General features: G+C 34.6%; 2 protein-coding genes across 2 annotated transcripts; one reads left to right on the forward strand and one right to left on the reverse strand.

Moving 5' to 3' along the window:
- The first annotated feature begins 2,689 nt into the window (after positions 1-2,689).
- LOC126678942 (disease resistance protein RGA2-like) lies at positions 2,690-7,110 on the forward strand. The gene is made up of 2 exons (XM_050373866.2): positions 2,690-6,685; positions 6,781-7,110. Exons 1-2 carry the CDS (start codon positions 4,218-4,220, stop codon positions 6,869-6,871), a joined length of 2,559 nt encoding a protein of 852 aa, XP_050229823.1. The 5' UTR covers positions 2,690-4,217; the 3' UTR covers positions 6,872-7,110.
- Positions 7,111-7,211: 101 nt separating this feature from the next.
- On the reverse strand, positions 7,212-11,433 carry LOC126678941 (leucine-rich repeat receptor-like tyrosine-protein kinase PXC3). Its single transcript, XM_050373865.2, has 2 exons — positions 8,330-11,433; positions 7,212-7,767 (listed from the first exon to the last, which is right to left on the reverse strand). Exons 1-2 carry the CDS (start codon positions 10,668-10,670, stop codon positions 7,442-7,444), a joined length of 2,667 nt encoding a protein of 888 aa, XP_050229822.1. The 5' UTR covers positions 10,671-11,433; the 3' UTR covers positions 7,212-7,441.
- Between the last annotated feature and the right edge of the window lie 2,114 nt (positions 11,434-13,547).

The following is a 13,547-nucleotide window of genomic DNA, read 5'->3' on the forward strand; positions in this document are numbered from 1 at the left end:
CCTGTTCTGTCTCCAACTAAACTACTTCACATGTTTCCATTGCTCATTTAACATATTAGTAGAGCATCAACACAGATATAGAACCCGAAGAACACATATAAAGACACGAAGGTGAGCTATTTACCAGATTCATGATTCAGAACGCGGATAGCAGAAATGACATACTTGAATCAATTTTCCTTTATCTCCTTATCTTCTTCATTTTTGGTCGCTTGGCTGGCGTGTTGTCAGTGCAGAGTAATGCCACCTTTGAAGCTGCCAGTATTTCTCTCCTCCATCCAAAGGAAACTTTGCTGAGTTCCTCGTTATCTGCTCGGGCGTCTCTCCTCTTACTGGAGCACCATAAACCCACTTCACGTTCACCAAATCTACCCCTTCTCCAAATTCTTCATCAACGGACAGTCAAGTTGTTAGTATCTCGAGCAATACGACTCCATAGCTATATACATTTCCTGGTACTGTAACTTGCATTGTGTAGGCGTATTCTGCAAGGTAACCAAAATTGGAATAGATATCTTAGGCAAAATGAATCAGATCTGCGCTTGGCTATTCAAATATGCTTGATGTTCCACAGAATGAGCATATGCTTAGTGAATAGGTCAAGTAAGATTCAATCGACTAGTTAGAGAAAAGTTCCAACTCCCAGGTTCTTCTATATATGAGGAGCTAAATTTTGTTAATCATGTTTTCAATTATGGATATTAATGTCTATTAGATGCATTGCACTCCAACTTAGGCCCCCTATCACAAAATCCCTGAACTAATTTTTGGCTCGCTAAACCCCTAAAGTAAGGTTAATTCACTCATGGCACTTCCGTCCAAAAAAGGACTGACGCCGACCCATTTACTCGGGTGACGTGGCAAAAGATTCATCGTTTCCCTTCTTTTTTCATTCCCACGTGTCAAAATTTCAAATAGCTTCAAATGGCTAATAATCAATTTTGGCACTTCACTTTAGGTCCTATCAAAAAAACCCTTAAGTTATAAAAAAATCACAAAACCCCCTAAATTTTACCTAATGGCCTCAAAAAACCGCCGTAAGTCCAAAAATGACCAGAATACCCCTAAAATAAACCAATTAAAACTTAATTAAATACTGCAAACCCGATTAAATCAATCGAACTAATTAATTTCATAAAAAATTAAAATCGTAAATTTATTTTTTCAACTAATAAAATCTAACTAAACATAATAAAAACTCAATTAAATAAACCAGATCAAACTCAATTAGAAATTTAATAAAAATCATTTAACCAAATCAAACCAAAATTACCAATCCGCCCAACTAGATAATACCACTCAATGGGAAACGTCACCCGCCGCCGCCAACAATTTCCGGCTATCGCCACACATCCACCACCGGAAAAAAAATCCAATTAAAAATTAAAATAATTGTTTATTTTCTTAAAATTGATTTTAATTCGGTCACCGGAGTGGACGGAACCACCACGGAATGGTGGTGGATCTGTCATTGAACAGACCCACCGTCGTGGTGGGTCTGTTAATATTACAGACCCACCACGACGGTGGGTCTGTTTTTGGAGAACAGACCCACGCGGTGGGTCTGTTCTCCGGTCACCGGGTTTGTCTAAAAAAATAATTATTATTAAAAAATAATTATTTATTTAATTTTTGAATTAATTTAGGTTCGGTTAGATTATATTTGATTTGATTCGGTTATGTTTAATTTTTAATAAAACTATTTAGATTTGATTGGATTATTTTTTAATTAAGATGCGATTTAAAGTTTGACGGTGTAAATATTTTTGAAAAAAAATTCAAGAAATTAACCTCAATCAAGCTGAACATGCCTTTGAAAGATTGTGGAATGGTACCAGAAATCTGATTATTAGAGGCATCCAAAGAATCGAGTTTTCCCAACTTAGGAGGCAGCGCGTCCATGGAGATGATTACAGCTTAAATTTAAGGCTATCTGCAAGTTCCTGATGTGACCGATCTCGAGAGGGATACTTCCAGTCAAGTAGTTGCTGCCCATTTGAAATTCAAGAAGTTTTATGCAGTTTTCGATCTCATGAGGTGTCTCACCCTTTAGGAATAACTCCTGCAAAATCATTGTTCGCAATTTGGATATTAGAAAGGCTTCCACAGCTTCCGACTAATTCAGGAAGTTCACCGTTCCAATCTTTTCTGAGTATATTGTGTAATTTTCTCTTATAACTTTCCCATGGCAAAAATGCTTCTAGGTATTGGCCTATCAAGCTGATTGGAATGAAGGTTCAGCAACTTCAATTCAGAAACAGAACCTAGATTGTCAGGAATTTCACCACCCAAATCATTCTCATAGGCAGTAAAAACAACACGTCCTCTCCAGAGGAGGGGACGTGGATTTCCCACGTCCTCTCCTCTGGAGGGGACGCCGGACGTCCCCTTTTCAGGCGGAGGGGACGCCGGAAAAACAGAAAAAAAAAATTAAAAATTATTTTTTATCTCGAAAAAGCCGGAACATATTGTTTCCGACTGTCGGTACTCGTTTCTCGACGAATTATACTCGTTATCCGTCATTTTACTCGACTTTTTACGTAGTTGTTCGAGTGTGTTCGAATGAGTTGAGAGAACTTTTTTTTTTGAAATTTTGCTAAAGGGGTAAAAATGTCTTTCGCCTGTGCGGTGCTAAATAAAAGGGGGCGGCGAATAGCAAAACCCAAAAAAAATTGCCAAATAGAGGTTGAAATTTTTCAACCCCTGTCAATCTTTACTAACCCTCCTCAACCCTCAATCCAAACATAGTGTAAGACTTGCAGATCTACCAAAATAAGTGGAAGCGCCAGGGTGGCTTCTCAATAGTTGCACCAGCACTCTTCAATTCTTAACATAGGGCTTGGGCGTTTACCCAACATGAAAGAGTTACCCAACATGAAAGAGTTGCCTGCTTGCCTCGCTGGTCATCAAGGAATACGTATAGATGACTGTGAATTACTTATAAAATATTTGTCCAAGATTTCTCATGTTCCACAAATTATTATTGATTACAAAGAGTTCAGGTATTTTGACTCTTTAACCTGATTTGTTTTAAATTGTGCCATCTTAAAAGAAGTTTAATTATCTAGTAGTATTCGATCACTGTATTATATTTTGGCTCTTTTACTTTTATTTTCAGAACCGAAATGAACTGATTTTGTAACAATTTGAAATGTTTCAAATCAAATTGAGCCAGTTGATTTGGATGATTTATCAGTTTAGTTCAGTTTTTTTTTGGTTCGATTTTTACCGAAATGGAAAACGCAGGAAAGTTTATCTAAAAAGGAAATGATTGATATCATAGGGAAAGGAAGTTGATCCACTCCTGTGTAATTTTGCAAGTTTGCCCGCACGACTGGCACCACAATCGTCCATGATTCAGCCTATAATTTTCAATCAAAAATATACAACCATTTCAACAGACAAAGGGAAATATTCAATGAAAAAAATACAATAGTGCAGGACACATATTTTTTTCCATATTAGAGCCAAACGGCCTTTCGATCATTGTTTTAAAAATAAAACCGGAAGTAGTTGAATCGATATAGTTTGTAGGTTTTCCGTTCAACCGGTGGTTGAACCGGTTGAGTAAATTATACCGAAAGTTTATTTTTGTTTCTTTTTTAAATGTAGCTATTTCAGTTCGGTTCAACTTCCGATTTTTTCCAATTCAACCGCTGGATATGTCGGTTGCGATGAGTTCAATCTGGTTCAGTCCGATTGCACCAGACTTCCGATTCTTAAGGTTATCTTGACCGGACAGCTGACCGGTTTTTGGTTTAATCTTCCGGTCCCATCCGATTTTTAAATCAATTCTTTCAACATCTAAAACAATTACCAGCGGATTTGAGAGGGCAGATCGAAAGTCTTCATTGACTTAGCAAAACTAAAATAATAATTTCTCAATCAGTGACAGTTATTTACTAATCAATTGATTAATTAACACATAACGTAGGTGGCAAGAAACATAGCTGATTAATTATACTATGTCATCTCTAACAACTTAGATTCTTAATTATTGCCATTTCCTTTTTGTCTTAGTTAGCTAAACTAGTTAAATACAAGTAAAAACATATTTATTTCAGGGGCTGTATGAAAAAACTTTCCAAATAATTTGAGAGCATTGACTTAACTAAGATTAAACACATTCATGTTTTAAGCATAGAGAGGTATATTCAAGAACCTGTAACATTTTCTTGTCTCCCTTTATTACCTATTCCTTGTTTACAAAGAAAAGAATGGCTGAATCTCTTCTGCTCACCCTTGCTCAAAGCGTTCTCGAAAAGTTAGCCTCTTTTGCACTTGAAGAATTTATCTTGGCATGGGGACTTGAAAGCGATCTTCAACAAGTTAACAATTCCTTAAAGGCCATCACAGCTGTTCTTCTAGACGCCGAGCAGAACCAATCACACAACCACCGGGTTCAAGTGTGGCTTGAGGATCTCACAGATGTCCTTTATGACATTGAAGATGCCGTGGATGAGTTTGAATGTGAAGCATTGAGAAGGCAAGTGGTGAAAGATGCAGGGAGTATTTTCATAAAGGTAAAACGTTTCTTTTCTAGCTCTAATTCACTTGCATTCCGCTTTAGAATGGCCGATAAATTAAAGAACCTTACAGAAAGAGTAGCTGCAATTGTTAAACTTAAGTCTGATTTTGGTTTGACTGAGGGAGTCAATTGTACGCCAGTCATTCACAGGGAGAGGAAATTGACCTACTCCTTTGTGGATGCTGCAACTGTTATTGGAAGGGATGATGATAAAGAGAACATCATAGACCATTTATTGAATCATGTCGATGCTGAAAATGTCTCCACTCTTGCAATCGTGGGGATAGGAGGTTTGGGAAAGACTACGCTAGCTAAGCTGGTGTATAATGATGGAAGGGTAAAGAGTCATTTTGAGATGAAGATTTGGGCATGCATCTCTGATGACTTTGATTTCGAAGAAGTTCTTAGAAAAATCATCGAGGCTGCCACAGGTCGAAAATGTAGAGACTGGGGTATAGAACAATTGCAAGCATTCTTGAGAGAGACTATTAACAATAAAAAATACTTGCTTATCTTAGATGATGTCTGGTATGAGGACTGTCGACAATGGAATGAATTGAGAGCTTTGTTGATAGGGGGTGCTAATGGAAGTAGGATTTTAGTCACGACAAGAAAAAATAGTATTGCCTCAGTTGTGGCTAATGTTCCACCTTACAAGTTGAATGATCTTACTCATAAGAATTGTACGTCTCTGTTTCTCAAATGTGCATTTAAAGACGCACAAGATGTGGAACACTATCCAAATCTTGTAAAAATGAGTGAAGAAATTGTAAGTAAATGCAAAGGAGTTCCTCTAGCAGTAATAACATTAGGAAGTATGCTTTATTGCAACACTAGTGAGCATGAGTGGAGATCTGTAAGGAATAGCGAGATCTGGAAACTAGAGCAGAAGGAGGATGGTATAATGCCCGCGCTAAGAATAAGTTATGAGCAGTTGCCATCTTATCTGAAAAGATGCTTTGCATACTGTTCCTTTTTTCCAAAGGGTTATCCATTTACTGACAATGAATTAATTGGATTTTGGATGGCACATGGACTTCTTCAGTGTAAGAATGAGAATGAAGAGTTAGAAGATGTTGGATTGCGTTACTTCAAAGAGTTATGTTTGAGATCCTTTTTCCAAGATTTTGTTCCAGTAATTAGTAAGGTTTCTTGTAAAATGCATGATTTGTTGCATGATCTTGCGTTATCATTGACACAGAAAGAATTATCAATAGTGACATCAACAACCCAACAAATATCTGGAAACGTTCGGCATTTGATATTTGCTAACACTAATTCACTTTCTGAAAGTCTCCCTATGGTCTTACAAGGTTTAGCCGGTGTACGAACAATTGCACCTTCTTTTAACTCTGGCTTTATTCGCAAATCATTCATCGAGATGCTGTATTTGCCAAGATTCCAATTTCTACGAAACTTGGATTTGAGATATTCTGAAATAAAGACACTACCAGAAGGTATTGGTACGCTAAAGCATTTGAGATTTCTCAATTTATATATGTCCAAAATAGGAAGACTGCCTAATTCTGTTTGCAAGTTACAGAGCTTACAGATTCTATGGCTTCAAGGCTGTGATGGAATTGAAGAGTTACCGAGTGACATGAGGTTATTGATCAGCCTTAGATCTCTGACAATAACCACAAAGCAGAAGTATTTGCCAAATAATGGAATAGGATGTTTAAAATCTCTTCAAAATTTGGGAATTTATTCTTGTGGAAATATAGAATTCTTGTTTGAAGATATGCAGGGTCTCACTAGCCTCCGAAAACTGACTATCGTGAATTGTTCAAGCTTAAAAAGGTTGCCGCAGAGTATAAGATACATGACTTCATTAGAGTATCTTTTTATCGCGAACTGTGAGAACCTTGATTTGGAAATGGAGGAGGAAGAGAGCAATAATCAAACTCAATTCTGCCGCCTTGAAACACTGACACTTTCAGGTCTACCAAAATTGGTGGAATTGCCACGGTGGCTTCTCAATAGTTACATCAGCCATCTTCAAATCTTAGATCTTAGACAGTTACCAAACATGAAAGAGTTGCCTGCTTGCGTCACTGGTCTTCAACTATTATGTATATTCGATTGTGAATTACTTATAGAAGATTTGTCCAAGATTCCTCATGTTCCACAAATTTTTATTGATGATAAGGAGTTCAGGTACGTTGACCCTTTTCTTCAGCGATCTTGTTTGTTTTAAATTGTTTAATCTTTTGAATAGCACTGCTAATTTTTGTTTCCAACTTCAATGGCAGCTACAACCCACAGGAAGGAACTATCAGCCCTGCAATCCTGCAAAGAAGTTTAAAATCTAGTATTCGATCACTGTATAAGTTTAATATCTAGTATTCGATCAATATATTGGTGCAGATCAATTTAGTTTTGTGTCGAGTATAACCATATGGATATTAAAGTTGTTCTTACTAAATTTTAATGTTGATAGCAAATGTTTCTTTTTCATTTATGGTACCTTCGATTCGATAATGCTACTCTGTATCATTAGTGATCTATTGTATTTATTTTTTGGATGGTGAACTTTTTGTATTGTGCAACTCTTTGATGAATAAAATATTGTTAATCATGTATATTCAGGATAGCAAATGTTTGTTTGACTGAGCCCTGTAATGTTTGATCCAAGTATTATAGAGATCTTTAATGAAGAGTTCAAAGGAAGTTGAACAGTGTATTGAGTATGAATCTGACATATATTTCCAACAGAAATCTCAAAATTGAATAGTTGAGCATTACATTGCAGACCTAATATGCAAAAACCCATCACCTGTTCTGTCTCCAACTAAACTATTTTCACATGTTGAGATTGCTCATTTAACATTTTAGTACAGCAAGCACTCAGAAATACAGCTATTTACCAGATTCATGATTCGGGACGCGAATAACAGAATCGACATACTTTGATCAATTTTCCTTTATCTCCTTGAGCATTTCAACTATCTTCTTCATTTTTGGTCGCTTGGCTGGTGTGCTGTCCGTGCAGAGTAATGCCACCTTAAGAGCCGCCAGCATTTCTCTCCTCCATCCAAACGAAACTGTGCTGAGTTTCGCGTCGAGTATCTGCTCTGGTGTCTCTCCTCTTACTGGAGCACCATGAACCCACTTCACCAAATCTACCCCTTCTCCAAATTCTTCATCAACAGGCAGTCTAGTTGTTAATATCTCGAGCAATACAACCCCATAGCTATACACATTTCCTGGTGCTGTAACTTGCATTGTGTAGGCATATTCTGGAGTGTAATCAGAATTGGAATAAATAAATTAGATAAAATGATTTAGATCCGCACTCGAATAATAGATATGCTTGATGTTCACAGAATTGAGTATCAACCAAATATGCAAAGGTAACAGTTAGGAGTTTGGGAAAGTAAGATTACATAAACAAGTTAGGGCAAAAGGTTGTACAACTCCACAGTTTCCCTATGAGCAGCTAAATATTCTTAATCGTGTTTTTGATTATGGATTCTTATTAATGTCTATTAGCTGCTAACCTATATTGCACGAAAACTTGTCAAATCCTATGTTTTGGCATTTCATTTATATTTTCCAAAAATGATTCTAAAATTCCACTACTTTAAATTTATAACCTATTCTTGTAAAAGATATTGTTTCTCCATCTTTCATTTTAGCATTTTCTATTTCAACATTTCCATTTCCATGCAATATAGCTGCCAAGTTTAATAATCATGTTTATGATTATGATTTTTCATATTCAAAGGGTATATGAATTCATGTTTGTAAAATGCTTCACAAGAATAGAAACTTATGCAGATATAAACCAAGAAAATATACCTGGGGGAATATAACCGAAGGAACCCGCAACAGCACTGATACTTGCAGTGCCTTTAGATGGATCTAAGAGTTTTGATATTTCAATCTCCCCTATTAAGGGTCTGAAATCAGCATCTAAAAGAACATTTCCTGAAGAGATGTCAAGGTGGATTGTCGCCACGTGATGAAGAAAAGCCAATCCTTCTGCCACTCCTATGCCAATCGACAGCCTTATAGGCCAGTCAGGTACATACTCTGGTTGCTTGCTAGACTCGTGAACAAGCTGAGCCAATGTCCCATTGGGTAAATAATGATGGAGCAAAAGAGCAACATCTTCATAAATTACATATCCAATAGGTCTCACCAGATTGTCGTGACAGAGCTTGCTCAGCCTTTCCAGCTCTCTAATCATCTTGCTCTGATGATGAATAATGGTCCTGTCCATGGATCGTAGTTTCCGTACTGATAATGTCATCCCAGAAGGCATGATTGCTTTGTAAACTGTGCTGAAAGTTCCATTAATGAGCTTATTAGAATCCTTTAAAGTAGCTTTAACAACAGCGTCTAGGTCGATTGCTTGTCTGAGATTTTCAACGAAGACATGACCGGCTATTATTGTTGGTTGATCATTTATTCCCTCATCTGCAATCCCTGCAGTTTTGGCCGCTTTTTCCTGTCTTTCCCGCATCATGAAGAGCAAAACTACTACAGTTACTGAGACAAAAACTGCTAAACCGGAACCAATTACGGCTAGTATGATTCTGTAAGAAACCTTGTGATGGTAATTCTCGTGATCGGGAGCATATAAGTTACCACAAGACAAGCTCAGTGGATCACCGCATAGCCCTTTGTTTCCGAAAAAGCTTGAATTCAGACTCTTTTGGAATGGTACAAATATAGGCACTGGACCACTGAGCAAATTGCTAGAGAAGTTAACCTCTATCAAGCTCAACATGCCTTTGAAAGATTGCGGAATAATACCAGAAAGCTGATTGTTAGAGACATCCAAAGAAACCAGTTTGTCGAGTTTTCCCAACTCTGGAGGCAGCGGTCCATGCAGATGATTATAGCTTAAATTTAAGGCTATCTGCAAATTCCTGATGTGACCGATCTCGGGAGGGATACTTCCAGTCAAGTAGTTGCTGCCCATTTGAAATTCGAGAAGTTTTATGCAGTTTCCGATCTCATGAGGTATCTCACCCTTTATGGAATTCTGACCCAGAAGCAAGTACTGCAATCTTGACATTTTGCAAATGTCATTTGGTATACTGCCATTGAATCTATTATTGCTAAGATCAAGCTTGTTTAGACTCTTGCACCCAAGAATTGATTCTGGTATTTCTCCAAACAGACTGTTACCTGAAAGAATCAACTCCTGCAAATTCACAAGATGTCCAAGCTCGGGAGGAATAACTCCGGTGAATCCATTTGAGGCCAGGTTTAGAAGAGTGAGATTGGAGCACTGTGCAAACTCGGAGATAATCTCACCAGATAAATGATTATCATTAGCTTCAAAATATGTGAGGCTACTTATATTCCCAACAGCCTTAGGAATAACTCCCACAAAATCATTGTTCCCAATTCGGATATTAGAAAGGCTTCCGCAGCTTCCGACTGATTCAGGAAGTTCACCGTTCAATCTATTCTGCGTAAGAACCAAAACTTCCAACTTTCCCATGGCAAAAATGCTTTTAGGTACTGGCCCATCAAGCTGATTGGAATGAAGGTTCAACAACTTCAATTCAGAAACAGAACCTAGATTGTCAGGAATTTCACCACCCAATTCATTCTCATAGGCAGTAAAAACTCTTAATCTTGTAAAGTTACCCAGCCAAGATGGAATGGAACCATTCAATCTATTACTAGAAATCTGAAATTCCTCTAACTTATCTAAGACCCTAAGCTCATTAGGTATTCCTCCAACAAGCAGATTGTTAGAAAGGTTCAACGATTTCAGGTTTCTAAGACTACCCAATTCCCTAGGAATCAAACCTTCAAATCTATTCAGAGACAAATCAAGAAATTCAAGCTGAGACAAATCACCAAAAGCTGAAGGAACCAAACCATGAAAACTATTACCAGAAAGATCAAGCTGATGTAAAGCTTTGAGCTTGGAGATTACAGTCACATTACCTCTAAGATCAAGCCTTGAAATAACAAGCCTTTCAACAAAAGAATGATTGAAATTGCATACAATGCCACGCCAGTTACAGTAACTTGTACTGTTGTCACCCCACCCAGGAACTTGAAGCTCTCTGTTAATAGCTAACACAGTAGCTTGATCATTGGACTGAGCAGTCACTAACTGAGATTTTGACAAAAACCCCACAAGCAAAAGATAAGAAAAACACAAAATTGCCATAATTGGATTTGTCTTTTTTGAGCTGGATTAACGGTTCTTGAATGCAAGAACTCAAATTTTACTTGAAACCACAACTGGGTAACATCACAAAAATGCACCAAACTTAAATATTAAAATTTGATCAAAGAATCACAGTTAAAAATCCAAACTTGGAGAACAAAAACATGAAAAATGTGAACCCCAAATCAGCATTCAACATTTGAAGAAAAACCCAGTTGAGATTTAGTGAAATAAAAGCAATGCAAAGAAAGAACAAATATACCCAACAACAAAAAAAACCCTTAAATTCAGGAGGAAAAAGAGGGAAAAAGTAGCAATAAAAAAAAAGCTAAGTAACTGGGGTTTAAAGAAAGAAAATGAACACCAAGACCCACATCAAAGGAGAGCCAAAAACAATAAGAAGAAAACAAAAAAAGCTCAAAAAGAGAGATGCTGCATTATAGAAGATAAACTGCAAATTTAAACATTATACTAATTACCATATTTTTCATAAACTCAGTTTATTTAACAGAACAAAACAAGAAACTAACACAAGTGAGTGAAAAAACTAGGTTAGTTTAGATGTTCTGGTGCGTTTTCTAATGTATGATCAGTTGAAAAACAAAAAAGAAGAGTGGTGTTTGGTGTTTGAGTATGTCTGTCTGTGTCACGTAAAAGGCTATTTTTTCACGAGAAAAGTTGAGTGTGGAGTGAATGAAGACTGCATAAACATAAAAATCTTTCTTATTATTAATATTCTTTCTACTCTACTACTGCTAATTCAACACTGGAGGGGTGGTACTACTGCTGTATTATTATGTCATCTTTTTATTTATATATTTATTATTTCAAGAACATTTTCACTTTTGGTAGCCCCACTCTTTTGGACGGTCATGATCATGTCTATCCAATTACCCTCCATCTCGTTCAATTTAATATAAGGGCAAACCCTTAAAAACGTAACAAATTTTTGCAAATATTTTCTAGTTATGAACAAATTTTTTTAAATTTGTATATATAATTTATTTTGTCTAATTATTTTTTTATAGTTAAATTCGAAACAAACTGATTTTCTTACCAACATAACATTCATATATAAAATTTAATTATAATAAAATATCAAATATTTACGTGTTGTGATATAATAAAAAAATTAATCACAATTAAAAAACCAAATCAATTTAAAACTGGCTATAAAAGAATTATAATTTGCCAAAACGGATTATATTTGTAAATTTAATAGGTTTGATCATAACTGATAAAAAACGCAAAGGTTTGATATCTTTTTGACAGTTTGGTCTTTTTTCATATTCATTAGATGTTCAATAGTTGTATAAAATACACAAGGCTCAGCCCATCTACAAATTCCTGTATTTTACATTTTTTTCGGAGGTCTTTATATTTTATTTTTGGATTTGGTCCCTCTAATAATTTATTTTCGATTTTCAGGTTTTTTTTGAAATTTTTTCGGTCCCTCTATTTACAATTTTTATTTTTCTTCAGTCATATAAAAAAACTGAAAAAATTTAAAAAAGACCTAAAAAAATAAAAAAAAATAGACAAGTAAAGAAATCAGATAATTTAAAAATAAAAATAAAAATCTTCAGAAAAAAAAAATATAAAGTGAAGAGAACCAATACACAATATAAAATACATGTTCATACTTAATTTTATTATCTATGAGTTACTTTATAGATAATTTCAACCAATAAAATAATTATCATGTTTTTTTTTATATAATACTTCCTCCTTTTCAAATTGATAAGCATTATTTTTATTTTATTTATTTTAAATTATAGGCAGTTATTTATTAATTGAATAATAAATTGTTATATACACCCTCATTTATTATAGTAGAAGTCATTTAAAGTCCAAAAAAATGTATTAAAAGATAAAAATTACTAGACTATATTAAATGAGGGTAAGTGTGATATTTTTATATAAATTAACTCATTTTATCTAAATATATTAAATTTTTAATATTTGTATTTGTTCTAAACTTCCTATCAATTTCAAACAAAGGGATTATATTATTTCTTATATCCAAACTTTAATAACTAATCAAATAAAAAATTATTATGAAAAATTACGCACCACAATGATGAAATATAAAAGAGATATATCTAAAAGAGAGAACACATTATTTTTATACTAGACACATCATAAAAGGTATTTAATTCTAAACGAGCTATGCAACATCTCTAAACTCATTTTTCTCTCCCAACAAGTGTTGTCATTATAATTAATTAAAAAATAATTAACATATTTATTAATAAGTTTAATTTATTTTTTTATAATTTATTTTTTAATATTATAATTACTATTAATTGTTATGTTATAATGATAATTAATTTAATTGTTAAGTTAAATTATAAATTATGTAAAAAATATTCATTTAATAGCAACAGAGGAACAACTTCAAGGGGAGAGCAGTGGCGGAATAGTGGTAGTGGCAATACAGATGGTAACTCGGACAATTTCAGGGGTTGAAGATAGAAAAACAGTGTTATATGATTTTACTTAATTATTAGATTAAAAAGTTATTTAAGTACTATATTTTTTTATCTATCCTAAATGTAAATTATTCATAAATAATTTATATTAAATAATTTTTTATTATGAATTATTAGTATCATTTTTAAAATTTGTAGGAAAAAAAGCTTGTCAGTACCATTTGTAACGTCAAATGGCTTATTTAAACATGAAGGGGATAATTAAACTTTTATTGAGCGGAAAAATCTGATATAAATAAATTTAAAGAAATTGGCACAATTGAAAATTGGAATGGAGAAATAGGATATAATAGGAGATTTTGAAAAGCTGGAATAAATTAAAAAAATTATGCAAAAGTGAGGTATTTTTAAGATTAGGCCTTCTTAAAATAAGTTTCAATTTTTT

This window comes from Mercurialis annua, linkage group LG4, assembly GCF_937616625.2.
Source record: "Mercurialis annua linkage group LG4, ddMerAnnu1.2, whole genome shotgun sequence".
Taxonomy (NCBI): Eukaryota; Viridiplantae; Streptophyta; class Magnoliopsida; order Malpighiales; family Euphorbiaceae; genus Mercurialis; species Mercurialis annua.